Below are 27,672 nucleotides of genomic sequence, written 5' to 3'. Positions count from 1 at the left end.
CCCGAATCCATCACATTTTCTCAGAGTCTAAACCACCGAAAGATTCCTTTTTTATTTACAGAGCACCGGTAATTTTTGTGAGCAATGCCTCTGAGGTCCGGACTTTTTCTGCTTGTAGTGCTGATTGCATCTGCATATGAACTGGATCAGAATGAATCCTATTCGCCCAGGAGAACGCGTTTCTCCTCCAACAGCCCTTGTAAGTAGCCTACATATTTATCAAGACTATGCTTTTCTGTGATAAAGCTTATTACTGTATTAATTTTATCAGAAGAGATGTAAACGTAAGCCATGCAAATAATTTCAGACCAAACATAGAGACCGAATAGACGTGCAATTTAGCCGGCGTTTTTTGGACAGTTACTGGCGCACACTGCCTGCGTTCCCTTACACCACGTAGCCTATTTAACTTACCGCTTTCTGGCTAGTTTGTTAGTAATATTATTAGCTTTTTATTATTGCCCATTGACATACACCTCGCCTACACGATACCCTCAAAGACATACGTTGTTACAGTCTTGATTGCATACAGTCATGTACAGAACGTGTACTCACTCAGTTGGTGACTGCGCGACTGCAAATTAGTCAAGATGTTTAACACAAAGCCTACCCTTTTTGCAGCTAAGAATGCCATCATATGCATTATGCATTAAATCATATTACAACATATTTAAACCTGCTGTTATGCTTATTCTTAATCCTTACCATTCTGATTTAGTGTAAGGTGACAGAGTCAAAGCAACCACGAGTATCCGCACTCATTGCCGCAGAAAAAGTGTTCAAGCGCGAGTTTCTAATGGATGGCTGGCTGGTTGGTTGGCAGTGCCGGAAAGGCGAAATCGACTTCGAGCTGGTGTGCTGAACCGCTATTGCCAAATATTATACTTCTGTCTCGTTCGATCTCGTTGATCCATAGTGGTAATGGTTAGCCTATGACAAGGGAGAGATGATTTCTAGGCTAGGCTATGCAAAAGTACCGGTAATGTCACCAGTTCCTTTCAGTTGTCCTATGCCTGGGAGACATGCAGCCTAACTCAAACTTGCATTTACAGTAAGGAAAAGTGAATTTACTAATTGCCTGATGTGATGAGAAATATGACATTGAGTATATATCTCTCATAACATCTTATAGGCCTACAAGATTGTTGATCGTGGGTGAGAGGATGTCATTCACACATCTTAAGGTTCATTCATCCATTCGTGGGGGAGGGGGCACTGAAGAACTGGGTGGTGTATGAACATAGGCGACTGAACAGTTTAAAGACATCTATATATGACACCAGACAATACGTCACAGTATGTCAAGAAATTAGTTTGCTGTAACAGAAATCTGTGGAGAATATTATGCTTTCACCAGTGGGTGCGCTTGAGTGTGAGAATGACACTATCAATTCCATTCCAACAGTCAAATATCAGCGCACACATGCAGGACAAAAAAAATAGTTGGAAAAAAATATTCCCCAATGCAGAAGAATGCACTGCGTGCCTGCAATTACACATCCCTCACAAGACAAGTGAAATACGCCTCTCTCTCTCTCGCTCTCTCTCTCTCTTTAATAGCCTTCTGCACGCCCAATTCTGCCCTGTGTGGACAGTAGACGTTAAACCTTTGTCAAGCGCCACACGGTATTTGCATAACTTCCTGTTGTGCTTAGTTGCCGGGGAAACATGTACTGACTCAGTGCTTTAGTAACAAAGCGGTAGAAGCCAGCACTACACTGGATCCAGGAGACTATAAAACTGAAAAATCGGTGAATAGCCATTCTCCAACTCCTCATCCAATCTGATTGTAGACACTGTAGGTGTATTGGCATTTTGCCAAAGCTGCCTGGAGCAATACGATTTTGCATGGATTTGTGTCTGCAGGAAAGACAGGAGCAACTTTAATGGATTGAGAAATGAGAATCAAAAAGTTTTACAACATACCATCCATTACCTATCAATTCAAATTAACTTAACCATTCCTTTGATATTAAATGCCTTGACCTTTAATAGTAGCCTATACAAGCACAAACTTTTCTCATCCAAGGACTCTAATCAGTGTTGCCATGATAGCCATTGCTAATGGGAAGGGCTGAGGGCATTAAGTCTCATTTAATCTGTGCAGTAAGATATTGGCTGGCAACACAAGGCTGTGGAGTCGAGTGGAGCTGGCTACTAAGTCAGACTTTCCCTAAATCCACCAGTGTGAGGAAAGAAGAGATATACTAACGTAAATGTACTGTCCATCAAGAACACTGCGGCCGCATTGTGATGATTTCAAATCATTCCCAATCCAAAAACATCAGACGTCAAGGGCGCAAAGAAAACACAGAGCTGCGCCTGGGCCGAAGGAAATTACACTAAAGCAAATTACATTAAAAAAATAACCTTCTTGGCAGAAGTAATACAACAAAGGCTTACTGTTGGTACAAAACGGCTGTCTCTTAGCCAGATGTGACTTTGGCCATATAGGGACAACTTTGAAATGAGAGCACCAGATTGGGGGGCAGCATTGATTGTGCTGAAGGGCCTCTCAGTGGTAGCCTACTTAGAACCAGTGAAGGACAGCCCTTCTGTGGTGCTCAGATGGGTGCAGATGAAGGGCCTTCATTCAGAAGGTTTCACTAAGCAACCTGGAAAAACTAGATTCTCAGAGAGATACAAGGTTGTCATGTAAAAGTCTTGGCTAGTTTGCAGAATAAAACCACATGCTCATTGTCAAAGACTATCAAAAGAGCATATGTGACTATACCTAAACCTGACTGTCAAGCAGAGCTTTTTTTTTTTTCTTTCTTTGATGGTTTGAATGCCTTCTCCGTATACTCAGTGAGCTCAATAGTCATGATCACTGGCCATTAAATGCAGATAATATGACTTTGTACTTTATGTACTTAACTTATTAATATGTACTTTAACCATAGCTAATGGCTCACCTGTAGTGTTGTGACCATTGGGCTCACTGTTTACCATTGCACAAATTCCAGTTAATCTAAACATGCAATCATGATGAAACCTCCCGGTCAGCAGTGAATGTCTCTCCATGTTTAGTGAGTTGGCAGCTAAATAACCATCATTATGATACCACATTGTGATGTAATCCTATTTTATGTACAATTTACCCACCTTGTACTTGGACCCGTCAGTCAATTAGCACAGCTGAGGGATAGCTATGTTTGTGAGGCTTTATATCAGGGGTGTCAAACATAAGGCCCGGGGGCCAGATCAGGCCCGCCAGCAGGTTTCATACCCAGATGTTTTGGGTAGGAAGGGAAAATTAGAAAAAAAGATATTCACATCCAGTTGTCTTCAACAATGTGTTACAAGCAATAACTCTATGATATGATCAATTGATTAAACCTAGCAATCTACAAACCATCCTCAGGAAGGAAGAAGCAGAAAAACTAACATGGGTAAGGGTATTTCAAGAGAGAAAGAGCAGTATATGACAGCAGTACATTATTGTGTACTTGTTTCCTCATAAGTGATATAATTAAACAACACTCTGATACCCATGTAGAAAAGTGATAATGACCATGACAATGACGGCCCCCTACAAGATCTCATTCCAACAAATCCGGCCCACTACCTAATATGAATTTGACACCCCGGCCTTATATACTTGTACGGCACCTATATAATATTTTCTAATAACAACTTTGTGCCAAAACCATCTATGGCATGCCAAGCTGAGGCTCGTAAGCACATGTCCACATAGCACCGTAACACCCATTTATACAAAAGTATAGGCCAAGTTTTTGGTTTCATTACACATAACAGCTTGAGTGGCTTACCCAGGTCAAATGAAGCCTATTCCAGTTTCACGGTGTTAAACAAAGATATGCTTGTCAGGTGGTGATGAAGCCTTAGACACTAAGACATTCATTTGTCGCTTTACCACTCTCCAAAAACTTTTTTTGGATGTCTGAGAAAGGACAAGTCCGTATCTGTGTGGTCTAAATCAGCTACGACATTTCTCTCTGTGGGAGATTGCTGGTGCTGATAGCCAATTCATGCAGATGACTTACTGATCGTATCAGGTGTGGCATGGGATCACAGGGTAATGAGGGACTCGGCCCCGGCCTGACACACTTTCATAATGAATGTCAGCCTGACTGTACAGGTTTCTGTTTAAGAGAGACAGACAGGCATTGATAATTAGATACGGTGCGTGACCCTGGCAGCCATGTCTGACACCCCACTACACCTGAGTGCAAACTATTTGAACAGAGAGAGAAAGCCATGAGTGGAAGCTGTGGCTTATATTTAAAATCTATAATAGACATATTTTACAGGGTCGTATCCACTTCGCATTACCTCTAGTTTGCTCAAAATGAACACTTTTACTACTTTGTCCTGGATCGTTTCTTCTGAATGTCATGGCTTACAGTATTTTACATGACCATGGCACTTGACTCGTGACAATGGCCACCATTGGAGGACCGATCAATAGTAAATTGGATTTCAGTTTGCTCATTCGGTGGTCTTTCCCCATCCCTGGTATTGTGATGAGCCCCAGCTTTCCTCATCACGCAGTATAGGTCACATATATCAGTCCTCCTCTATGCTGACTGTCGGGAAAATGCAAGTATTAAATTTGCTTGACAAATTACGAATTACGTCAGCTGCGCACTTGTTTTGAACTCGTCTCCGTTTGTAAAGTCTCGTCTCATTGCACAATGGAGGTATTCACAGGGTATCACTGAAGGGGTTTTCTGGTTATTTCAGATCGCTGGATCTTGCCAGATCTGTTGGCGCTGGAGCTTGACAAATTTTTGAAGAAGAAAAAAAAATAGACCCAGTCAGAACAATAGTTCTGTGGTTATGTCTCTCACACTACTCCCATATAAACTCTCGCTCTCTCTTCCTCCCTCCCTCCCTCCCTCCCTCTCTCTCTCTCTCTCTCTCTCTCTCTCTCTCTCTCTGAGGAGTAAGGCTCAGACCAGACCTGACGCTGGGAACGAGCATGTACTGCTAAGTGTTTATAGTCTCTGGTGGTGTGGGGCGCTGCTGGTGGTTTTGGCGTGCTCACTCGTCTCGTTGAGCGGGGCGTTATTGTCTTGTCACATGTGAGAATAATGGAAACAGTGAATCTTGTGCCAAACACAGCAGTCAGCAGAACCCAGTCCTGTGTGGCACACATCATCCACCTACACACACACACCCACACACACACACACACATCATCCACCCACACACACCCACCACACACACACATCATCCACCTACACACACACACACACACACACATCATCCACAGCCACACACACACACACACTCACACACACATCATCCACACCCACACCCACACACACACACACATCATCCACACCCACACACACACACACACACTACCCCCATCGTTCTCTCTCACTGTATGCTCCTAACACACACACACACACACACACACCCTACCCCGCCATCGTTCTCTCTCACTGTATGCTCCTAACACACACACACACACACACACACCCCCACTGCCCCACTCTGCAGGGCATCTACAGGGCAGACATCTCCTAGCCTGCCACTGGAGGCCCAGGAGACCTGCCGCTATTTTTGGTTCAATGGGTCACAAACTCAGTTCCAAGAACCAGAAACACTGGAATACCCATAAAACCAGTGGCCAATGAGGAAAATGTACAGCAATTATCTAAAACTGTGCCCAAGTCTTTAAATGTTGAAGGTGTTCAGTGGCCAGTCAAGGTAGCTGTTATTTGTTTTTTGTTTTTTTTAAATCTTGTCTTGGAATGAAGTGACTTGGAATTTCCTATTAGGTCATTTAGCTTTACGTATTATTTGATTTAATTACTTGACACATACTTTTTCCCAACCCTTGCCACAGAACAAACGTGTACATGTATTTAGGTGTAACCTTGTGCTATATGCATAAATGAATGCATATATTTGTGTACATTAAGTTTGTGTCCTTATTTTATTTTTATTTTTTTCTGGCATGTTGGATGGGAGTGGTTTGTGTGGCATTAATGTTCCCCCCCCCTCCCCCTGCAGCAGACGTAGCTCGCTGTCTGAACAGCGCCCTTCAGGTGGGCTGTGGCGCCTTCGCCTGTCTGGAGAACTCCACGTGTGACACAGATGGCATGCATGACATCTGCAAGTCCTTCCTCTACAGCGCGGCCAAATTTGACACTCAGGTAGGTGTGTGGACATAGGAAGGCAACATGGCCATTTAAATATTGGCCTGGCTCCAACTCAGTGGTGCTACCAGTGGGGGTAAAACGAGTGAAAAGGCATGCTATATTTGGATCGCCTTTACTTTGCCCTTTATTATTGCTAAACCATATGGCTAGAGGCACCATTAGTTGGACATTATCTACTCCAATGGTTCAATGATATGGGCTGTCAACAGCTAGCCAAGTTTAAGGACATGCATTTGTCAGATTTCATATAGTTCGTATAGCTATGATTGCAGGCTTATGACAGATTTCTTTCAGAGTGATAACATGACTTTTATCAACTTCCGTGCAGGGCAAGGCCTTTGTGAAAGAGAGCCTAAAGTGTATCGCAAATGGAATTACGTCGAAGGTCTTCCTGACAGTGCGGCGGTGCTCAACGTTTCAGCGCATGATCTCGGAGGTGCAGGAGGAGTGCTACAGTAAGCTGGATATCTGCACTGTGGCGCGCTCCAACCCTGACGCCATCGCTGAGGTGGCCCAGCTCCCCAGCCACTTCCCCAACAGGTAAAGAGCTGACCATGATGATGATGATGATGATGATGGTGATGATGATGATGGTAACTGGATGATGAAATTTTGAAGACAGTGTTGTCTGTGCTTCAACGTGGAGTCAGTAATTCAGATCCACTATTTTTTTTAATTCATTGAATTGCTCCTCATGGCTCTCTAGTTGTCAGTTTAGTGCATGGGCTCAAAAAAAACCACAAAAAAAACCCTCTGGATCAGAGTAATAATTTGGTCCTTGTCCCTGTTCCGTCAGGTTCTATGGAAAACTTCTGCAAAGCCTGATGGAGTGCGATGAGGAGACGGTGGACCTGTTGCGGGCCAGCCTGGTGACCCGCTTGGGCCCGGAGATCGCCATGCTCTTCCAGCTGCTCCAGAGCAAACCGTGCCCGTCCGTCTCGTCAGACCCAGCTGTGCCTACGGGCATGGAGGCTCGGGGCGGCTGGAGGTGGGCAGTGGGCCCCCCCATTTACAAGAGCCAGCCCAGCCTGCGCAACAGGGACTCTGCTAGCCTGTTTGGGAAGAAACACAGCAACGGTGACAGTTCTTAATCTCTCTCTCTGCTACATGACAAAAATAAATAAATCAACCATCAAAATTTAACACAAAACACACAGCCATGTAGATACACACACACACACACACACACACACACACACACACACACACACACACACAAACACACACACACGAGCACACACACACGAGCACATACTTAATGCAGATAACACATCACAGTAAAACACAAACAAACAGTGGTCTCCTTCCCTAGGTGTCCAGTCCAATTGCTCCCTTCCATGTTGGGGGAAAAAACTACACCTTTGGGGGGGAGGGGGGGCAGATTCTGGGTCAGGTATATTTAGGTATAAATCATTACTTGATTGATTGATTGATTGATTGATAATTAAGATGATGGTGAAAGAAGAACGTTTGAATTCCTGTCTGTTTAGGAGAGTGGGCACCCAAATGGCAGCAATTCTTTGGGATTCCATAGGTATGCAAAGTTTCTGTTTTCATAAGCTGGTAGAGAAAAAAATGTCTGTCTTGCAGTCTTAAAGAGACAGTGAATAAATAACTAGGTAACTATCAAAGTCTCTCAACATGTCCGTGCCAATTAGTGCACTGCAGTGACATGTCTAGACTGGGGCAGGTGCTTTGGACCCTGTTGGGTGCTGTTTAACACTCTGATTTTACATCCTTTTAGAATCACAGAGATTAGTTTACTGTTATTCTTTAGTGTTAGTTCAAACTTTGTAACATATTATCATCATGTCTTTGAAACTTTGAGTCCTTCCACCTCTCAATCACCAAGCACAAAAAGAAATATCTTAAGCGTCAGACCAGGATTCATATCTTTAGGTCATGGTCACCATACAGTGCACAAATCTACAGATGTGAGCAATCAAATGTGTAATTATGTTACTTGCAATGAGACACATATAAAATTAACTTAAAATATAAAGTAATCCTATAGCATACAACTGGCATATAATATTTTTTTGTTTTTGTTTTGAAATTACAGCTAAAATACGTATGTAATGGATCTACTGGTGATGTGAAATTGTTGGCATGTGCTGTAATAATACAGAGTGTAATATTTATTTATGAGCTAATATCTTTAATACATGAGCTAATATCTTTAATACTTCAGGCTATTCAATTAGGGATCACCTTTTTGTGTGAAAGCTCTCTTTAAAAAAAAAAAAACTTGATCAGTTAAGTATCCTAACAACTTGTATGCAGGAATCTGTTAGAAAAACCAAAACAGGAAAGACTAAAAAGAAGGAAAGAGCAGAAGAGAAACCTGATGACGACTCCAATGCCATAACCATGTTTGAAACGTTTTTTATGCCGCATTTCATCAAACACCAGTGTGTGATGAGGAACTCATGGGTGCCTAGCTCTAGTCATATAGCATAGCATCTAGTAAGGCTAGGAAAGCTACATGTCCCCTCATTGGACTGATGAACAACATGCTCCCTGGTGAATATGACAGAGTGGGTTCAAGCAGTATATAGTTTATCAATATAAATATAAATATACACACACATACATATAAATATATATATATTACTATTTAAAAAGAAAAGCCTTGTTAATTTGTTATTAATATTTATTTTCCTACTATATTATTTAAAAATTTATTTTATTATGTCGCTGGGTTTTTATTGGGTTCGTCTGCTAGAGTTAGTTTACAGATATACATTATTAAGTGCAGTTTAGTTGTTGGATTCCCATGTGTTTTTGTTTTGTTTTTTGGTTGTTTTTTGTTTTGTTTTTTAAGATGGTGGCCATCATAGTCAAATGACACAAGCTACCATTCGTTCTACCCTCCACTGAGCTAGGCTAGGAGCATTGGAGCAACTCATGTCATGACTCTGTGCTGGTCATAGGGAACACGTTGGTCATTCTGGTCAAATGAACTTTGTAAGTGGAACATGGGGGGGGGGGGGGGGGGGGTTTGTTAGCATTGCCAATTGTGTATCTGTGCAGGGTCAAAAGGCTGTTGTTTAGATTATTTTATCAGCTATTATAATCTGCCTGCATTTGAGGGAAAGTGTGTCCATTTTCCAAACACAGCTGGACATGTTATTTTGGACATACATAGGACATGCGTATGATTTCAGCCATGATTCTGTACATGAACAGAAACTTAAACAGTTAAACTGGAAAAGTGAACTGCAAAGTGTTTGCTGGATCCACTCTTGACACTATGCAATATACAATGTTTGTGAAAAGCCTATTTTTTCTCTGAAAGTTTATCCTTAGTGAAATAGAGTGATTACTCCTTCAAGTGCTTCATGGGAAGTGTCGGAATAAACAGAGGCTTGAGGGCAATGCATTTTTACAGTGCTTGTGCTTGGCTGAGGTTGACCTTCATAAAGCGAGAATTACTCAAGGCTGAGAGCTGGAGGGTGGATGACTGTTTTACCATACCAAATGATGTGTAAAGCTGAAATAACTCTCACAACTATGCAATAATCTCTCTATAGGGAGGCTTAACACTAAAATCCACAGAACCACAGTGCAGAACTGGGTAACATGAGGCTGTAGGACCGTAGCTGAGGTCTCCTTTGCAGTCTTGCACACTTTTGTATGCAGGTACTGTGAAGCTGTACCATGTTGAAGTGATATTTTAGTTACTGGATTAACTGTGGCTGATATCTTTCTCCCCCCCAGATTTATTTTCTTGTTCATTTCAAATGCTTTAGTTAGCCGTGCATATTCGTATTTCTTCTATAAGAAGGTGAGTGTGCTACTAACCAGTGCCAATGCAGAGGACTGTGACTGCATGTTGCATGCATCCAGATTCTTGTCTTTATATGCACTTTGCATCACTTAGAACCACTAATGAAGGGCATTCTGCATTCATGCATCTAAAACCTGTGCTGGTATTTCAGTTTCTCAGCTTGTCTAACATCAAACAGAGGTACAGAGGGGGGGGAAAGAGTACAAGAGAACATTGACATTTTTACCAATATACTATGTGCACAGTAAGACCTGATGTGATTCTGGCATTCTGAAAGGTCTGGCTTTGTCTTAGGTATACTCCTATTGTTTGGGTTTAAATGTGTCGTGTGTCTGTCTCCTAGATACCAGGGAACTTCCTGTATCAAATGGTTTGCTGCTAATTCACTTGTGCGTGTCTCAGTTCGTCAGTCCATCAGCCATTCAGGTCCACTGCAAAACGAAGCAAATGTCACTAAAAAGATACTTAAATGCTTCTTATCTGTCTTAAGAGGTCACTGTCAATGCTACCATATTCATCTCAAAATACTGGATATCCTAGTCTAGTCAGTCCCATGGAGAGAATCAAGCACAAATGACAACAACACAGTGTATGAATTTTGTGAGTTGATCCCCACCCCTTCTTGCATCGCATAAATTCCTTAGCTACTTAGGTGTGTGTGTGTGTGTGTGTGAGTGTGTGTGTCAATAGCCTCCTATGATTATCAAGTCTCTCATTTGCTTACACATCAAAGATCTAATAGATTTAGTGAACTTAAAAGAGAATGTATCTTAAATCAAATGTCTGTATAAGTGGGAAAGAGTGCCCTTGCCAATATGGTGTAACACTATATGACAGGACAGGACCCTGGTCATTATAGCACTGATGCGATTGTGTCAATAAACAGAACTAATATATGTGAGTCACAAAGGCTGTATGAATGAAATTAGATGCTAAAATATTATTGAAGAAAAACAGACCCCAAAACAAAACTCAGTCCCATTGAAGACAAGCATTCTTTTTGTATGTATTCCCAGAATGTTAAATATTTCTTGAAGAACACAGCTGCCAATATAGGCTGTAGTTTTGTTTCTATTTTCTTCTGTAGAAGCCCTAGCTTGGTGTTCTTGATACTTTGAACTTTGAACTCTGGGGTTTGGGCTCCTGGAGCCACTGAGCTGAATGGTACTCTACTCTTGCATCTTAAGACTTGAACTCAAAATCTCTTCCCCCCATATGTTATAGTCTTTTATGTTATTTGTTTTTGTTTCGTTGTTTTGTTTGTTTTCTGTATATGTCAGTCAAACAATGTTTTGTTTGACTCCAGGTTCCCTGTCAGGTTTATTTTCCTATTTGATCAGTCACTTCAAAATTGAAATCAGTGGTGAATACATTCGCAAGGCATTCGTAGAGATTATTTGTCCTAAAGTTCCTAATGTTACGCATGATTGAATCTTGTGATTTATTTGCACTTTATTGTATACCCATATACATATATACCCATATATATGTATGGGTCTTTTTTCTCCGTGCTGAAAAGTTAATGAAAGATACAAATGCATCAACTGTGTCTTTTTGCTGTTAAAAAATAAACTATGAACATATCTGGCATATGGTATCAAACCTGCGTTGTCTGCTCTGTTACTAAAATGTAGCACAATACACCCTATATAGCGTCTATGGCAACAGGTGTGAATTTGTGTTGGCCCTTGAAAAAATTAGTCTATGGATTATTTCACACAACACAAACAATCTACAGCAGCAGGGGCTATTATGACAGAATTAGCAGAAGAAAAACTCTTAATGGAGAACTCTAAGGGGCTGTTCACATGGACACACTTTTTTCACCTGCAGGCGCTCAAATTCAATTGTTTCCCTATGGAAGGATGCCACTGACCGTTGCAACATGCCTCACGTTTAGATGAGCAAGGTGCAAGCAGAGAAAAGTGAAGCTTCTAAAAAAAATGCAAGGTGCTCAAAGTTAACAAGTCAACAATGGATCGTTGCTTAGCTGCCTGCCTTAGCTAAGTCAGGGAGCTAGGTTTTTAGCTACATATATGTATCAACAACATGTACGATAGGAACTGAGTTCAAGCACCAGGTTTGGTTTCCAGTATAAAGGGGGCTAGTGTGAATGCCGCCTAAGTCTGTCTCATTACCTGCCTGCCAATTAAAGCCCGGTTCTACATCGTATGTTGGGTACGACCAATCAGCAGAGGTCCCATGAAGTGAGCGGGTAGGACTGGGGCACTCATTCCTTAAGATATGAACTTTCTTAAACTCACGCCGCAGTTGAGCTGAAACTGCAAAGTGACTGAGCTTTCAGAGCGTTCTTGTTCCGTTCCAAGGCCCCAGGAAAAAGAAGGGGGGAGGGGGAGTGGGTGGGTTGGTGTGGGTGTTGTGTGCGAAGCAGAGCGGCGAAACGGCTGCGCTATCTCTGTCAGTAGGGAGAGAGATAATTTCATGGCAATTTGGAAGTCCTGAAGGGCTTTTCTCATTGGTTGCACACTCACGCACTCACAGGAATAGGTGATGCAGCAACGACTCAGACGCGATTCCGGCATGTTCCACTTCTTTACAGAGAAGCGTCCTCCTCTCACTGAAGTTCCCCCAGCGTGGCCCAGAGGACTCAGATGACAGCAAGCCCATGGATTACATCCCTTGGAGCTCTCGCTCGATGCTCGCTAAAAGACCCATCTGTTTTATATATAGTTACTGAAAGAAAATCACTCTGTTCTGTTTACAAAACCTTCAGTCGATCATAAATGTACTGTAGTGTAATAGTGTAGTGAAAGGCCCCTTTTAATGCCAACACATATTCAAAGTGTAAAAGGCCATTTCATCACTAGAAACCCTTTTGCAATTACATTTATGTATCTCAAAACTGTTTTGGAAAGCAATAAAACTGTCTTTCTTTGGGCTTTAAGTATAGGAGGACTTGTGGATATCATAGCCTAAAAAATAGTAAAAAAACAAAAAGCTCACACGTATCACTCTATTACTGTCCTTGAATTTAAAGGCTAATCCATGCAAGAAACTGAACATATTAATTTGAACTTAAGTTAGACTTGGGCTGAGACTATAGGAGGGCTATTTCTCAGAAACTGAAATAAAAAACAAATGATCATATTGATGGCAAAAAAGTGAGAAAAAGGAGAGATCTCATTTTGAATTTCGGAAGGAGTGAATCAGATCTTAAACAGGACAGTGCAAACTGAGTCTAACTGAACGTAACCAGCATAGAGCGAGAGAAGCAGGAGGCCCTGAAGCATAATTGTGCGCCTTCCTAGTATCTCCTTTATTTTCATTTCACTGAGACACTGGTCTGGCACCTGTTGTGCCTGGCCTGTTGTTTCCTGACTGCCAATGCAGTTCATAATCAGTTTGTAAAGGTAAGGCAAAGTAGGAAGTGGGTAGGAGTTAGGTTGGACCAATAATATCAAAATGAATGCAAAGTCTACACCAATTAAGATGCTAGAGTTGGAAACATTTCCAACAGTAACTGTGAGAGGCCAGGCTGTCTTGGAATTGGTGAGTCTGGAAACCAGGCTAAAATTGTACATGGGTGGATAAAAAAAAAATCAGCATCCTTAGTTTCAGAATCAGATGCCTCACAGGTACTCACTCAACTGGCAGCTTTCCTTTTTACATACCAGTGTTTGGATGATAGAGGAGAACCTTTAAGAGGTGCAGAACAAATAAAAAGATGCTTAAGGAGGGCTTGGCACCATCTCTCAAGCATAGCAGAGGAACTGTGATGGTCTGGGGGTGCTGCTAAAACATGTACGTGATGCAGAGAGTGAGGATATATCAGCATGCCATACCCTGTAGACAGGGTTTGACTGGAGCCAATTTCATCCTACAACAAGACAGCAACCCAAAGCACTGCTCCAAATTATGCAAGAACTATTTAGGGAACAAGCAGTCAAGCTGTACTGCTGCAGAATCTGCCAGTGTGATGGAGCATTCCTTGATTAAAGCATATTGTCAAGCACAAAATTGCTATTTCAAGCAAAAGAAAACATTATTTCTAAGTTTGTTTGACGTCTTGGCCTTTTTTCCTATTAATTTCACACACACTTATGCACGCTGTACATAAAAAATGTGCTATAAAAGACTTACTAAAGACTTACTTATGATAAAAATGTGATGTTTCTGGAAAACGTTTCATTTTCTGAGCGATTCCAAACTTTTACACAGTGATGTGCTGCCAGTGTTTACTACATTGTTAATCTTCGAATGTCCTCCTAACTAAACCAAAACATCAATACAATAACAACAACAGTAAGAAAACCTAGTCTCTTTATACTCCCAGAGACATCTTAAGTATGGCTTCTGTACAGACAGCTCAAACAAGCTGCAGTTATTCCTCCTATGGCTCTTGTCTGTGTCAAATCAGGACATGACTGATAACAAACTGGAACAGACCAGATTACTGCTAATATTAATTTACTGGGAAGAATATCTTAAGGACATACAGCGAAAATGTGCTAGATTTCATCATGACCAGTGACTCGCTGAAAGCACAGAATATATTGTAATCACATTCCCAAAGCAGTGTAGATACTTTCTTACAGGGGCGGAGTGGCAATCGGGACGATCGGGAGTTTTCCCGGTGGGCCGGCCAATGAGTCTGCGCGGTGCGGGCCGGCCCATAGAGCTTTAATCGCGGCCGTGAGTCGTACGCGGCCATCGACCTGATAGATGCATTAAGAATTTTCCGCGAAAATCTCCGAGATCTACACTTGAACGTTTGGGAAGTCCAACCAATATTTATACCACTCGCTCACTGTCTATATGTCATTCATGGTTACCCTGCACACTCATCTCTCCCATGCTGATTTTTGTGTAGGCTAGCCTTATTTTTTTTATCTTAATTAATTTTTGTCTTATTCAGGCTTTACAAAACTTTCATCACAAACAAAAAAATGACAATTTAATTTGTTTGTTTGTACTTAAATTAAAGTAAGCCTAGGCTAGAATGGAGCAAAGCCTCCTGGGAATGGGGAATGTGTTTCTGGTTTATCCAGAGCCCGTCTACAGAGAGCCTGGCCACTCCGTATTAAGTCCCATTGTACCGAATTTTGGTTGCAGTTCCACCAGATTTCCACTGGGGGCGATCGCCATGAGTGCAGAATGAATGGGAGTCAATGGAGCTAGACGGCTAAATTTGTCTCTTTAACCTGATTGTCGTTGACAAATCTCAGATTTGATTGTAGTTTGTATAACTTCAACATGGGTTATAGGTCAAAAGTTGAATGAACGAGTACTTATGTACTTTTGTTTTCTTACAGGTTGGGTCGTTGTTGCCCATAACACGCTAGCATTGTGCTAATGAGTGACATCATTGACACGTTTGAAAGGCTTTTTAGAACAATTAAGTGACTTTTAAAAATATAATACTCAACCAAGTGTATTTTCCATGCCTCCCCTTTCGAATACAATATTCAAATGACTTGAAAAAAAATTATATCCCGAGAAAAGTGGATTTTGAGGGGTACAGCTCCATAGACCTCCATGCATTCTGCACTCGTGGACGAGCGCCCTCATGTGGAACCACAGAAGGAACTGCAACCAGTTCAGAAACCGGAAGTTTTCCGAGAGTGGCAGTTCTCCCCTTATTAGACATTCTCTGGTTTATCCATAGACAGTAAAAGAAATGGACGAACAGACTCCGTCGTTTTCAATGGGAGGGCACTGAGTCAAATAGAACGATTTTTCAGTTGGTCCCCCCAGTACTGCGCAGACTCACACTTAACTTCATGACGTTATCCATCGAACTGAATCTTGTAACTCATATGATAGATACACAGAAATTCTTCTCACACTTCCTTCGCCTTCAAAGTCATCAAAGTTAAACATTTATTTATGTATTATTATTAATATCATCCTCACCAAGTCGTGTTAATGTTGAAGCTACCATACATGATCATCTTCAAAAACAGTCAACAAAACAAAAAAGTTATAGCCTTGAAGCTAATCTTCTTTCCACTTTTCCGACATACGGTCAATCCATCGAACACCTCTGAAATGATTAGTGCCGTTTTTAAAAAATTAGGTTTACTTTTTTATTATTATTAGGTTGCCTCTGTGTAATGCTTTACCTTAACATACGGTCGTGTATGCTAGGTTTTGCTTATGAGTTACCGTCATAGACAGTAAGGTGGACTGAGCTTCTTATCCAAACAATACGGTTATCTCCCTACGGCGCGAAAGAGAGATTAGCCTACGTCAAAGCTAGCTTCCCTCCAACCGAACAAGCTAACCATTCTTCTTACGGGTAACCAACGTTACGGACGAGGTAGTGGAGTCTGTTTTGCCTTTGTAGTGTTTATGTGGATTACACAGAAGCTACAATATCGGCACAGGATATATGTTATATGAAGTTATGGTACTTCAAAAAAATCCTAGAATGAATGGGTTTCTATGGGAGTTAGCAGAGAGGTGGTCCCTCCAGCTTACGTCGATTATTCTACTTCCGGGAATTCGCCTGCCCCCTTGGGTTTATCCAATGAACCGATTGCAGGTCAAGTCTATTTACAGAAATGTAGGGGGATAAATGAGCGGCCCCTCGTCTAATGGCATGACCCTAAACGATCAAGTTCGAGGAAAACTACAGAAGTTTTGACAGTCGACGGATTTGCGTGGTTGCTTGCTGTTTTACATATGGATGGAAGGCAGAGAGAAAGGTTAGCGGAGCTAAAGCATTGACGTTATTGAAACTAGCACAAGCTAGTCTTATGTTGATATGTAGCCTAGGCCTAGCCTAATGACTAATTAGTGGGCCACTCAGTAGTGATGGCGAACTGAAGCTTTCTGAACCAGTGAAGCTTTTAATCCAATTGTATCGAAAAAAGGTTCAGTACTCGAAGCTTCAGAACTCTATGAGGACCTCTGCTGGTGAAAGTTAAGGATAGCATTGTGTCACGAAGTGTTTCAGACATTAGCCATGAATGTCTTTGAGTCGAAGATGAATAAATGTTGAGCATGAATTAATGGATAAATAAATAATGTCATAAATAGGCCTAACTAAGCCTATTTTGTACCCTGTATAAATACAAATGTAATTGCCTTCTCTACAAAAACAATAAAGATAGTATTTTGGCTGTGAACATTTCTTGTATTTGTAAACAAATACATCAATTTAGAAGGGAGATGAATAAAGAATGGGCATGCACATTGCACACACATTTCTGTGATTATATTGAGTACGTAGCCTAGACCAATTGTAATCTGGGTTGTGTTAAAACTGCGATTCAGGACTGCACACGCCTGGACTCGAACCCGCGAAACAGACGCACCTTAGAACGGGAGTCGAGCGTGCTAACAATGGAGCTAAAAGCCCACGCTATAAGCTTTCGTGTCAGCAGCACTATTGACTCTGTTGGCTCTCCTTTTTCAACAACCCACAACGGCGCGCCCCGTGTCGCGCAACTTTAATGCTTTGAATTAAATTTCGAAGCAGTCACGTGGGTGTGTGGGAAACGAAGCTTCGGACGTCACTGATCACGTGATTATCACAAACCGAATCAAGCTCCGATACAAAGCTCCACTCCAAATTGGTTCATGTCTTTGATACACGCTTCGAAGCAGGGGGTTCACAGGTAACATCACTACCACTCAGGCTGATAAATGGTTTGTGGAACTCGTTGGAACTGTCTATATGTAAGCCTATATAGGCCTACTTTAATCATTCTTGTACAAACCTATTCAAAGTGCCTGTTTTTTTCAATTATTTAATTACCTGTGTTATTAGGTTGACATTGTCTGTAGGCTAGGCCTTTTTTAAATTTATTCAGGCAACTATTGGAGTGCTATTATACCCCGATATGTCCTTGCATGATGCTTAAAATGTCCATCCACCCACAAAGCTGTTTTTATACTGCACTGTTGCATAGTTCCTTACACATTTATTGAAAGTGCCTGGTTTGTGGTTGATTGGCTTGTTGTATTGCATTAGCACTATATATTTTGTTTGTGCTATTGATGTGTGTGCATGTTTGGGGGGGGGGGTGGTGGCGTCAGAATTTTCCCGGTGGATTTTAGTGCCCCACTCCGCCCCTGCTTTCTCAAATCAGTGTTTTGACGAAGTGACAAAACGTATTAGGCTGAATATGAATCACATTGGATCACTGTGCTAATATTTGTATGTGATCTGCATAAATCATGAAAAAAAATATTGGTTTTTACATTCATTTATGAATTTAATTATGAATAGAATATACATGTTGGGCCTTCCATATTAGTAGTGGTTGTAGTAGTAGCAGTAGTAGTAGCCTAGTGATTGTTGTAGTAGTAGTAGTAGTAGTAGTAGTGGTTGTAGTAGTAGTTGTAGTGGTTGTAGTTAAGAAGTGGTGCAAATTGAGCTGTCTATTCAGACAATATCTGTAAGTTTTCTGGACTAATTATGAAGACACACAATGACAAGAGAGAAGGGGACAAACATCGGGGGACATGGAACATTATTTGCATTACATTTTCTTCAGACGTTAGTATTAACTTAGGTTATCCACACATTCAAACATTAATGTCCATAAGTAGAGTTATGAGTAAAAGAGTGGAATGGCACAGGAAAAAAGTATTGAACACGCTAAGAAAAAGCAGTACACAAAGGCAAGGAATGGCAAGGAACTGGAATTTATAAGTAGTTAGAAAGTAATTATCCCTCCTATCTATGCAAATGAATATAAGCTGGGTTAGTACATACTGGTGGGCTATAAAAAGGTTTTTTGTTACCAAGGTGTCACACAAGAGACATTTCATGATGGGTAAAAGCAAAAAGCTTTCCCAAGACCTTTGCAACCTTATTGTTGCAAAACATATCAATGGAACTGGTTACGGATACATTTCAAAACTTCAAAAATTTCTCCACTGTAAGTATAAATGTAGCTATATAAGACAGAAGAAATATAAGACAGAAGTATATCAGTGACACCTACTTCTCATGTTTCTTCAGGACTGCTCCACATCAACATCCTTGTGGTTAAGTATATTACAAGGATACAAGGATACCAGGAAGTTTATTGTCACATGCATGTAGTTACTGGATGTAAGAAATGCAGTGAAATTATGTCTGGTGTCAGCCTATTTGTGCATGGGGGGGGGGGTAAAAAGTGCAGTAGAAGAGGGGTTTAGTAAATTAAGTGGCAAGGGCTGCATAAGAAAGGTGGGGTAGGATTGGGATTGGGGGGGCACCAACAAGGAGCACCCAAGAGCAACAGGGGCAAGGAAAAACTCCCTTACTAAGGAAGAAACCTTGGGCAGATCCACGGCTCAAGGGGCTAACCCAACTGCCAGGGGTCTTGGTGTGTGTATTGGGGGGATGACAAGCATACCTGTCAACACTCCCGTTTTTCCCGGGTTTCTCCCGTATTTCAAGGTCATCTTCCAGCACCCTCCCGTTTTGTTATTTCTCCCGGAAAACTCCCGTAATTTGCATGGCCATCAAACTTCATTTTAAAATCATTGATCCATTCAGGTTGCCAAATTGTGTATGAAATACACCCTACACATACACGATCACTTTCAGGTTCAATTTCAACCGTTTTGTCATAGGCTAAAACCTGGCAACCCAAAACCCAAATAAGGAAGCGGGGTGCCGACTGCGCAGCCTGAGTCTCGTCGTAAGCAAGCGGGCTAGTTGAATGGCCTCCAGACAGGGGCGTCATGCAAGCCAAAATTCAGAGGGGGCACATTCAAGCATTTTTTTTTCGGGGGGGGGGGGGTCATGTTAGAGGGGGGCCGGAGATGTCTCCCCCTGGAAATTTTTAAATTCTGGCTGCTAAACATACCATTTCAATGCAGTTTGGAAGGGACAGAAATACCTTAACAGAGCAAGCAGCAACCCTCATCTATCTGAGGACTAAGCTAAAGTATCTATTTTGTAAGTTAAAGCAACACCAAAGAGTTTTTTGTACCTTAAAATAATGTTTCCAAAATCGTTTCAGTGGTTCATCAACTTGTAACAGGGTGAACGGCACTTCTGCATTCGCTTCACAGCCCTCTATCGGCTATAACCGCACTATGTAACTTTGCCAGATCGGGTAGCGGATCTGTAGTTCGATGGAATGAGACATAAGAAACTACAAATTTGACTTGCATCTGATGTCGCAATACATCATACTTTCATAAATCGTGCAACATATTCTACCTTGTCTATGGACATCGTTATTTGCGACAGAGGGAAAGTTCTTTGGTGTTGCTTTAATGTAAAACAGATAGGTTGGTGAAAGAACTGTAAGCTCAAATTCAGCTCATTAAAGTGTAAGCTCATTAAAGCATGTTTAGACAAACAAATTTACACTTAGGCGTAGGCTACTACACATGATTTTAAAAACAGTACCATTGCAGTTGTTATGATTTGATTGATATGTGACCTAAGAACAATCTTACATTAAAAAAGTTGCTGAGGTCTGACTTTGTGGTGCTCAGAAATTGAATTAGTTTAATCTTAATTCATGTGATGAAGGACTTTGAACGAAGTTTGACAGGTTTCAGTGCTGTTCATTTAAACACTAAATATTTGAATATTTTACTACTAGTAATATATTTTTCATTACCATTATGGCAAGCAATAGGCTAGGCCTACCTCATTTGTAAGTTGCTACCTGCAAATCATGAGCAAGTGACCTGATAACCTAAGTTATGAGCACGAGAGAGACTATTATACTTTCTTGCCCTCTACATCACGGTCATAGCGATCCTATTTATATAAAACAACTTTAGGCCTCCTTTTAAAAGGGTAGGCCTATCCCTTTTCACTACATGGATTAGCTGCCACATACCTGAAGAGAACAAGTGGAGATTGAGAAACATCCAACGCAATGACTTGGTAGGCCTAATGTTATTAGGTTGGATTTTGTAGCCTAGTCACTGCAAATGTAACACCCTCGTTTCTATTAAACTGGAAACAATTGAACCAGGAGACTTTGCCAAATATTTGTAATATGTGTAAGAGTAGCCTAGGCTACGTTACACTGACATGTAGGCTAACGTTAACGTAATGCTCTGAATTCGCGGCCAACATCAAATCCATAGTTCTAACTATTTGATCGCCAAGTCAAAATGTCCTGATCAACCACAAATAATTTCACTACTTTTTATTGCTTAGCTAGACTACTTACCACTTCAACACCATTGACTGTATCTGTTTAAACTGTAACCGTAACAGTTCAACTGTTCAAACTGTAGCGTTAACTTTAACAGTTCAACACAAGCAAAACATTGCGAGCTCAATGCGCGTGTGAGTTGTTACGGGAACATACATAGACACCAATTTTAGGAAAAGGGCTAATGTTGACCGGTCTTCAGCTATTTTGGTACGGTTTATTACACATCCAGAATAATGCAGTTGAGTCGTTATAGGCTCTGGCTTATTATGGAGCATAATAGGAACAAAGTTATGATCAAAAAAATTATCAGGGAGGAAAAATCCGAGGGGGCACGTGCCCAGAACTAGCTGTTGTGAAATTGTTGAGAATTTAATTGATTAACACATCACATGAACTGTTATTGAGTGTTGTTGATACACTGAATTTGTGCCCTTGGAACTTAATCTGACAGCAAACAGCTTTGGAGTTTTGGAAGTAGGCTGCAGTCAGGCAGCTAACTGACATGCGTAAGGTAATGGTAAGGTAAAAGCAACGAGCAAAATGCAATGTTGAAACACGTGTATGAAACGTATTAAATATGCAAACACAGATCCGGTATAAACACTGACACCCCTCCCCCCCCCCCCCCCGGAAAAATCTCCCGTTTTTGGAAAGCTAAATGTTGACAGGTATAATGACAAGGGAGATGGGATAGTGTGCTGTGTATGTGGGGAGAGGGCAATGTGCAATGTGTGTTGGAGAAGCTTCTTCATGAGACAATGTACTGTGTATTGGGGGGGGTGCAGTGTGCTGTAAGTATGTTGGGGATGTGTGTTGGAGAAGTTTCCTGATGAAATAATGTGCTGTGTATGTAGGGGGGGTGGGGGGGGGGGGGGGGGGGGCAGTGTACTGCAAGTATGGTGAAGGGACTTACTATTGCAAGCAGAGTACTGTATGTATGATGTATGTGAGTGATGACAGTGAAGATGTGTGTGTGGGCGGGAGGGGAGTGGATCAGTGACTGTGTGTGTGTGTGTAGTGTGTTTGGGTAGGTGGGGGCAGTGTGCTGTAAGTATGTAGAGGATGTGTGTTGGAGAAGATCCTGAAGACAATGTGCTGTGTATGTGGGGGGGGGGGGGGGGGGGGGGCAGTGTGCAGCAAGTATGTAGAGGAGGCTTACTGTAGCAAGCAGTGTGCTGTATGTGAGGTGATGACAGTGATGATGTAAGTGTGTGTGTTTTGTGTGTGTGTGTGTTGGGGATGGGGGTGGAGGGTGGGGGGGCAGAAAGGCTAGGCAATCAAGGACATGGGTAGATAGATGGAGGAGAAATCAAAAATAATAAATAAAAAGTTCTATGGAGATGTGCAAAAGTTGGAGAAAGTCAGATGTGTGTGTGTGTGTGTTTTGACGTGTGATGAAATAAGAGAATAAATAAAAGGTCTGTAGCATAGGAGAGGGATGTAAGAGGGATGTAATGGGGGGGGGGTCATAAGTGCTGAGGAGTGAATGAGTGCAAAGTCAGTATAGTGTGAGTTCAGGGTTGGGAAATGTTTGAGAGTGCTGAGGAGTGAATGTGTGCAAAGTCAGTATAGTGTGAGTTCAGAGTTCAGATGGCCTGGGGATAAAAACTTCTCCTGAGTCTCTCAGTTCTGGCTTTGTGACTAGGCGTCTTCTTGATTTCAGCGGTAGGAATAATCCATTGTTAGGATGAGAAGAGTCCTTCAGAGTCTTTTGGGCTCTTAGGAGTACTCTTCTGGAATAGATATCTTGTAAAGCAGGGAGTTGAGTTCTTATAGTACGTTCAGCTGAGCGCACTACTCTCTGCAGAGTACTACAATCTCTAACTGTGGAGTTCCCATACCAGGTGATGATGCTACCAGTTAGAACACTCTCAACCGCTGTAGTGTAGAAGGCCTTCATGATGGATGTAGAAACTTTAAATTTCCTTAGCTGACGAAGGAAGTAGAGTCGTTGTCTGGACTTCTTCAGAACATATTGAGTGTTAACAGTCCATGTTAAGTCTTCAGTAATGTGGACAACAAGGTATTTAAAACTTGTGACTCTCTCTACAGGTTGCCCGCTGATCATTAGTGGGGTGTAACTGTAGTTCTGCTGCTGCCTTCTGTAATCCACTACCATTTCCTTGGTTTCATTGACATTAAGTGTCAAGCTGTTAGATTGACACCATTGTGCCACCTCATCAACCTGATCCAAGTAGAGCTGTTCATTGTTGTTACTAATCAGGCCCAAGATCACTGTGTCATCTGCAAACTTGATAATGGAGGTATGACTACTGTTGGCTTTGCAGTCATGTGTGTACAGCAGTGGACTCAAAACACGATATTAGGAGTTGAGTTTTCTTAACAATGCAGCAAATAAATGAAATGCTGCATTACATTTTGTATTTAGTTATACCAGAGGCTTTCAACTATAGCAGCTTACAGCTCAGGTAAGCATTATTTCAGTATACAAGCTCACTTAAAATCTTACCCATGACCTTGGTGCCAAGGTGAAGGGACATTATCAACGCTGTTGAAAAGTTGAGTCGTGAGACACCTAGAATTTGTATCCTCCTATGGTCATGTTCATCCAGTGGGCACCTCCACAAACCAAATATCCATCTCTCACATCGAGATATTGCATTTTTATGCTTGTAGTACATTCAGCAGGTTGAGGGTAGAAAAGTACCTCAGTAAGCTGCACTTTCAACCAGTGAGGATCCTGGATGCCCTGGCTGATGCGTTAGGTTTGTCCTCCACGTTAAACCAGTGATAGTCCGCCGTTGGCAGGGGGACAGGGCCAGGGTGTTTCCAAGCAATTACTTACGTTAACTGTATTCACTGCCAACGTTACCATTTGGCCGTGGGTTGACCAATGTTTGTACAAACTTTGAATTTAAACGATTTCTTCACAATAATGAGTTGAAAATGCATCGTTTTGTCATGTAAGGACCCTATTCATATTGCACAGACATTTTAATGACATTTTGAGTCTGTTAAGAGGCAAAAAGGCATGTTTAGATGATTCCCCCAGTTCAGTAGCACTAATAGTCTTCATTTCATTGCTTGAGTCATTACATACAAAATTGGTGAACTATATCAAATTCTGTCACAATGCTGTAGAATTGCAAAGAGCATATACAGTAAAACTGTGAAACGTACATATTCAGTGTCTTGTACTTACTTACTCTCCTAACTACAGCAATTTCTAACTTTACTGTAGTTTTCAAATGGCTGTACAAGTGCTGTATAGTGCTGTCTTGAGCATGTTCAGGTAGTGTCACCGAGTTCTGACCTTTTTTTGCATGGAAAAACACTGAGAGAATAAACTGCCATAATGAAAACATGACAAAGCCATTTGACTATCTTGTTCATAAACGATGGTGTCAAGACTTCTCATTTTGATGACACTGGCCATTTCATTGACATAAATACTTGCTTTTGAGGAATGGACTATCCATTTTGAGCAAGTGACCTGCTTTTGCAGGTTATCCACTAGGTTTTGCAGTTTGCACTAATTGTTTTGAGAAATGCACTAACTGCTGTGCAAATGTTAATAGTGATGTGAGAAAAAGACAATTTGATTGCCGTAAATGACACATGCTTTGAAGTGAAAGACCTGTTGCAGGAATTGAACAGTAAATTAGTTATTATATTTAGTAGTATAAAAAGTGAAGAAATGTTATTTATTTTAAAATACAATAATGCTTTGTAAAATAGTGGAATTTATTTTATTTTTAAAATATATATATATAATATTTGTATTCAAAAATATTAATTATAAAATATATACTTGTCATTTAAATGATATATTTGACACCTGCAGAAATTATGAAAATGCAATAACCATTTATTTTGCACAAACAAATCAGTTCTCAAATGTGTGTATAGTGCTCTTGAGTGTTCGTAGATTCTGTTCTTACCTAAGAACAAGAACACATTGGTGAATGCCAGAACCTTCGCAAAAACTGCGTAGGTGCATAAGTGGATTTTAAGAGCAAATTTCTTTGTAATAACAGTTGGTGAATGAGGCCCATTGTTCTCCTATTTGATGCCCGTTATAAGGAAAAGACTTGCGTTTTAATGTTCCAAAATGGCATCAAATTTGGCTGACCATGGATCTCAAATAAAGCATGTTAAGGACAAGCCCATATATTGTTTCCATTAATATAATTAATTTAAGATAATTAATAAATAAGAGTATAAAAAAGATAATTAATTAAAAATATAATTAATAAATAAGAGCATGAGTGAGGTATGTTATAATATTAGACTTTTTCAAGGATGCAAAATATTGTCCAGTTATCGTTATCAACAAAATTCAACAATCACAAATCAAAAAATGTTTTTTTGGTCTATATCGCTACATCCCTACCTCATAGTCTATCATCATAACTAACATGGCCACTAAAATGACCTCCCTTTGACCCCAACAGACTTGCTGACCCTGCCAGACACCAGTTGTGTGGAATTCGAGTTCACAGAGCCGTGTAATAGACCTCGTTTCAAGTTGGAGTGTAAACCAACTTTTGAGGCCTAGAGTTACAGTGAAGAGTTCACCAACACAACACATTTCATGGAGAAGGATCTTGGATGAGTGGGTCATACGACCTCACTTCAGTGGTTAGTCACTCTGAAAGACAGCATTAGCATTGTCAGGAAACCCATAATAACATTAGATGATTCATTCCAGATTGTAGCTGGTTAATAGTCTCCAGAGCAACAGCAAAATCAGGCAGAACACAGGGCTAGTTGTAGATTTTAAAGAGTTAAATTACAAAAAAAAAACTTTAAACGTTCATTTTAATACTGTAAGTTAAAGACCCCCTTTTGATCTGAAGAGAGTAACAATTATTTCAGGGTTAATTGATGACTGCTGATTTTACTGTGCAGAAACTGATTCATAAATATTGAATAGAAAATATAATTCACTTACAGAGTAATACTGTACATCCATTTCAGTACAGTTATCTGTTTGTTTTATACAGTTAATAAAGCGTTGATGTTTTAAGGAAAGGCAAAGCAACACAGAGATATCCCACATCCGGATAATCCATAAGTGTTGACAAGCCAGTGACCGTGTTTTTCCATGATAAGATTTTCTTCTCATTTATGACACTGCCTCACATCTTAGATAAACATGTGGGTTTCCTTGAAAGGCCATACGGCGATAGGCAATGAACTGCACAGTGACAAGTTAAAAGTAAAGCTGAGGCAAGCATGACCAAAGCAAACACAGAAGGGATAGTGTGACCAGCGCTTCATGAGCCAGACACATTTCACAACAATCTACTCATTATCATGAGGCTATTTGTGGCTAAGATGTCCAAACAAAAAAAAAACACTTCAGCTGAGGCCTCCCAAATCCTTCCCGACAGCTACCTTACCATTACTGAATTACTGAGAGGCTACCTCATCTAAATTACAGGGTGAAAGCGCACACACACACACACACACACACACACACACACACACACACACACACACAAAGCCTTTGCTCTGTCTATACTGGCGCTGTTCCACAAACGATCCCATCTAACACCGGAAGGACAGCGTGTACATTATTTCAGCTTCTCTCTATGTTGTGAAATGATGTAACTGACCAGGCCCAGATGCACACGACAAAAAGCCAAGAATGCTGACAAAAGTTCACAGCCTCTTGACTCAGGAAAGATGACTTTATGGACATGTTGTCTTTTTGCTTTCTCCTCAGAGTGCAGAAGTGACTTTCCCAAGGCTTCGCTGAGGCTCTCCCCACTACAGCATGGAAACAGGCAGTGGTGATACCGACACTCTGCTAGAGATGGCTCTGCTCGATGCTGTTTTAAGCCCCCACCGTCGACTTCAAGGCAGCGCTGCACCTAACCCTAACATTAACCCTAACCCTTGCCTAACCCTAGTGCCTCCCATGCAGCGCTGCCTGGAAGACGACGTTGGGGGCTTAAAACACCATACAGGAATGTGCCTCTGTTGCCACAGAGCAAGTACAGGGTCTTTTACATACACTCACATATTTTAATTTATTAAATAAACCAATGTAAGCACATTTTAGTCTGACTCCATCCCTACAATAACTCCATCTTCAAATGGCTTGGGGTTTGTTCCGCTTAATGCCCTTTAGTGTATACAACATGAACAACTATACACTGTGAATATCAACAAAGTGTCTCTTAGCTGCGTAAACATAACTCTTGATAGGGACTAGGGAGCCTGTAGAAAAGTATAATCTTTCTGTCGTTTGGAAGGCACGTCAAGAGATACTACATTACAGTAGAACACATTAGTTTTTACTCACTATATGGAAACAGTTTCTTTCCAATTTTCCTGAAAGCCCTTCGATTTATAGAGACAGTTGTCTTGAGACTTTTATGGACATCTTTGCATGTAACTATGACCACTGTTGTATGCATGTATTCCACAGAAAGACTCTTGCAATAAATGCTCATGCACTCAGAAATGGAGACGGCACAGCTGTGTTTGGGTACACTTTGAAACGTATGCCAAAGCCTACGTACAACCACTAGGTGGCGATATTTAATTGCTTTTGCAGTCAGTCTCTGATTCTAATGATGTCTGAGTAAAAGCTATTAAAGTTAGAGCATGACCCAACATTTGGCCTGAGATGTGGCTACTATTAGAATAATTATTTTCAGTGGAAGACACTAAATCATCTAAA

The 27,672-nt window shown here is 41.0% G+C and overlaps 1 protein-coding gene across 1 annotated transcript in view; it reads left to right on the top strand.

Moving 5' to 3' along the window:
* Nucleotides 1–26,845, top strand: part of stc1 (stanniocalcin 1) — a 96,945-nt gene extending 70,100 nt beyond the window's left edge. The window contains exons 3-6 of the mRNA XM_042100719.1: nucleotides 5,989–6,131; nucleotides 6,466–6,677; nucleotides 6,934–7,214; nucleotides 26,710–26,845. Coding sequence (XP_041956653.1) covers nucleotides 5,989–6,131; nucleotides 6,466–6,677; nucleotides 6,934–7,214; nucleotides 26,710–26,780 — 707 coding nt within the window. The 3' untranslated portion in view covers nucleotides 26,781–26,845. The remainder of the gene's footprint in view (nucleotides 1–5,988; nucleotides 6,132–6,465; nucleotides 6,678–6,933; nucleotides 7,215–26,709) is intronic.
* The last annotated feature ends 827 nt before the right edge of the window (nucleotides 26,846–27,672 follow it).

This window comes from Alosa sapidissima, chromosome 8 (assembly GCF_018492685.1).
Source record: "Alosa sapidissima isolate fAloSap1 chromosome 8, fAloSap1.pri, whole genome shotgun sequence".
Classification (NCBI taxonomy): domain Eukaryota; kingdom Metazoa; phylum Chordata; class Actinopteri; order Clupeiformes; family Clupeidae; genus Alosa; species Alosa sapidissima.
Note: the sequence above shows the minus strand (reverse complement) of the source record. Positions and strands in the feature narration are given on the sequence as shown.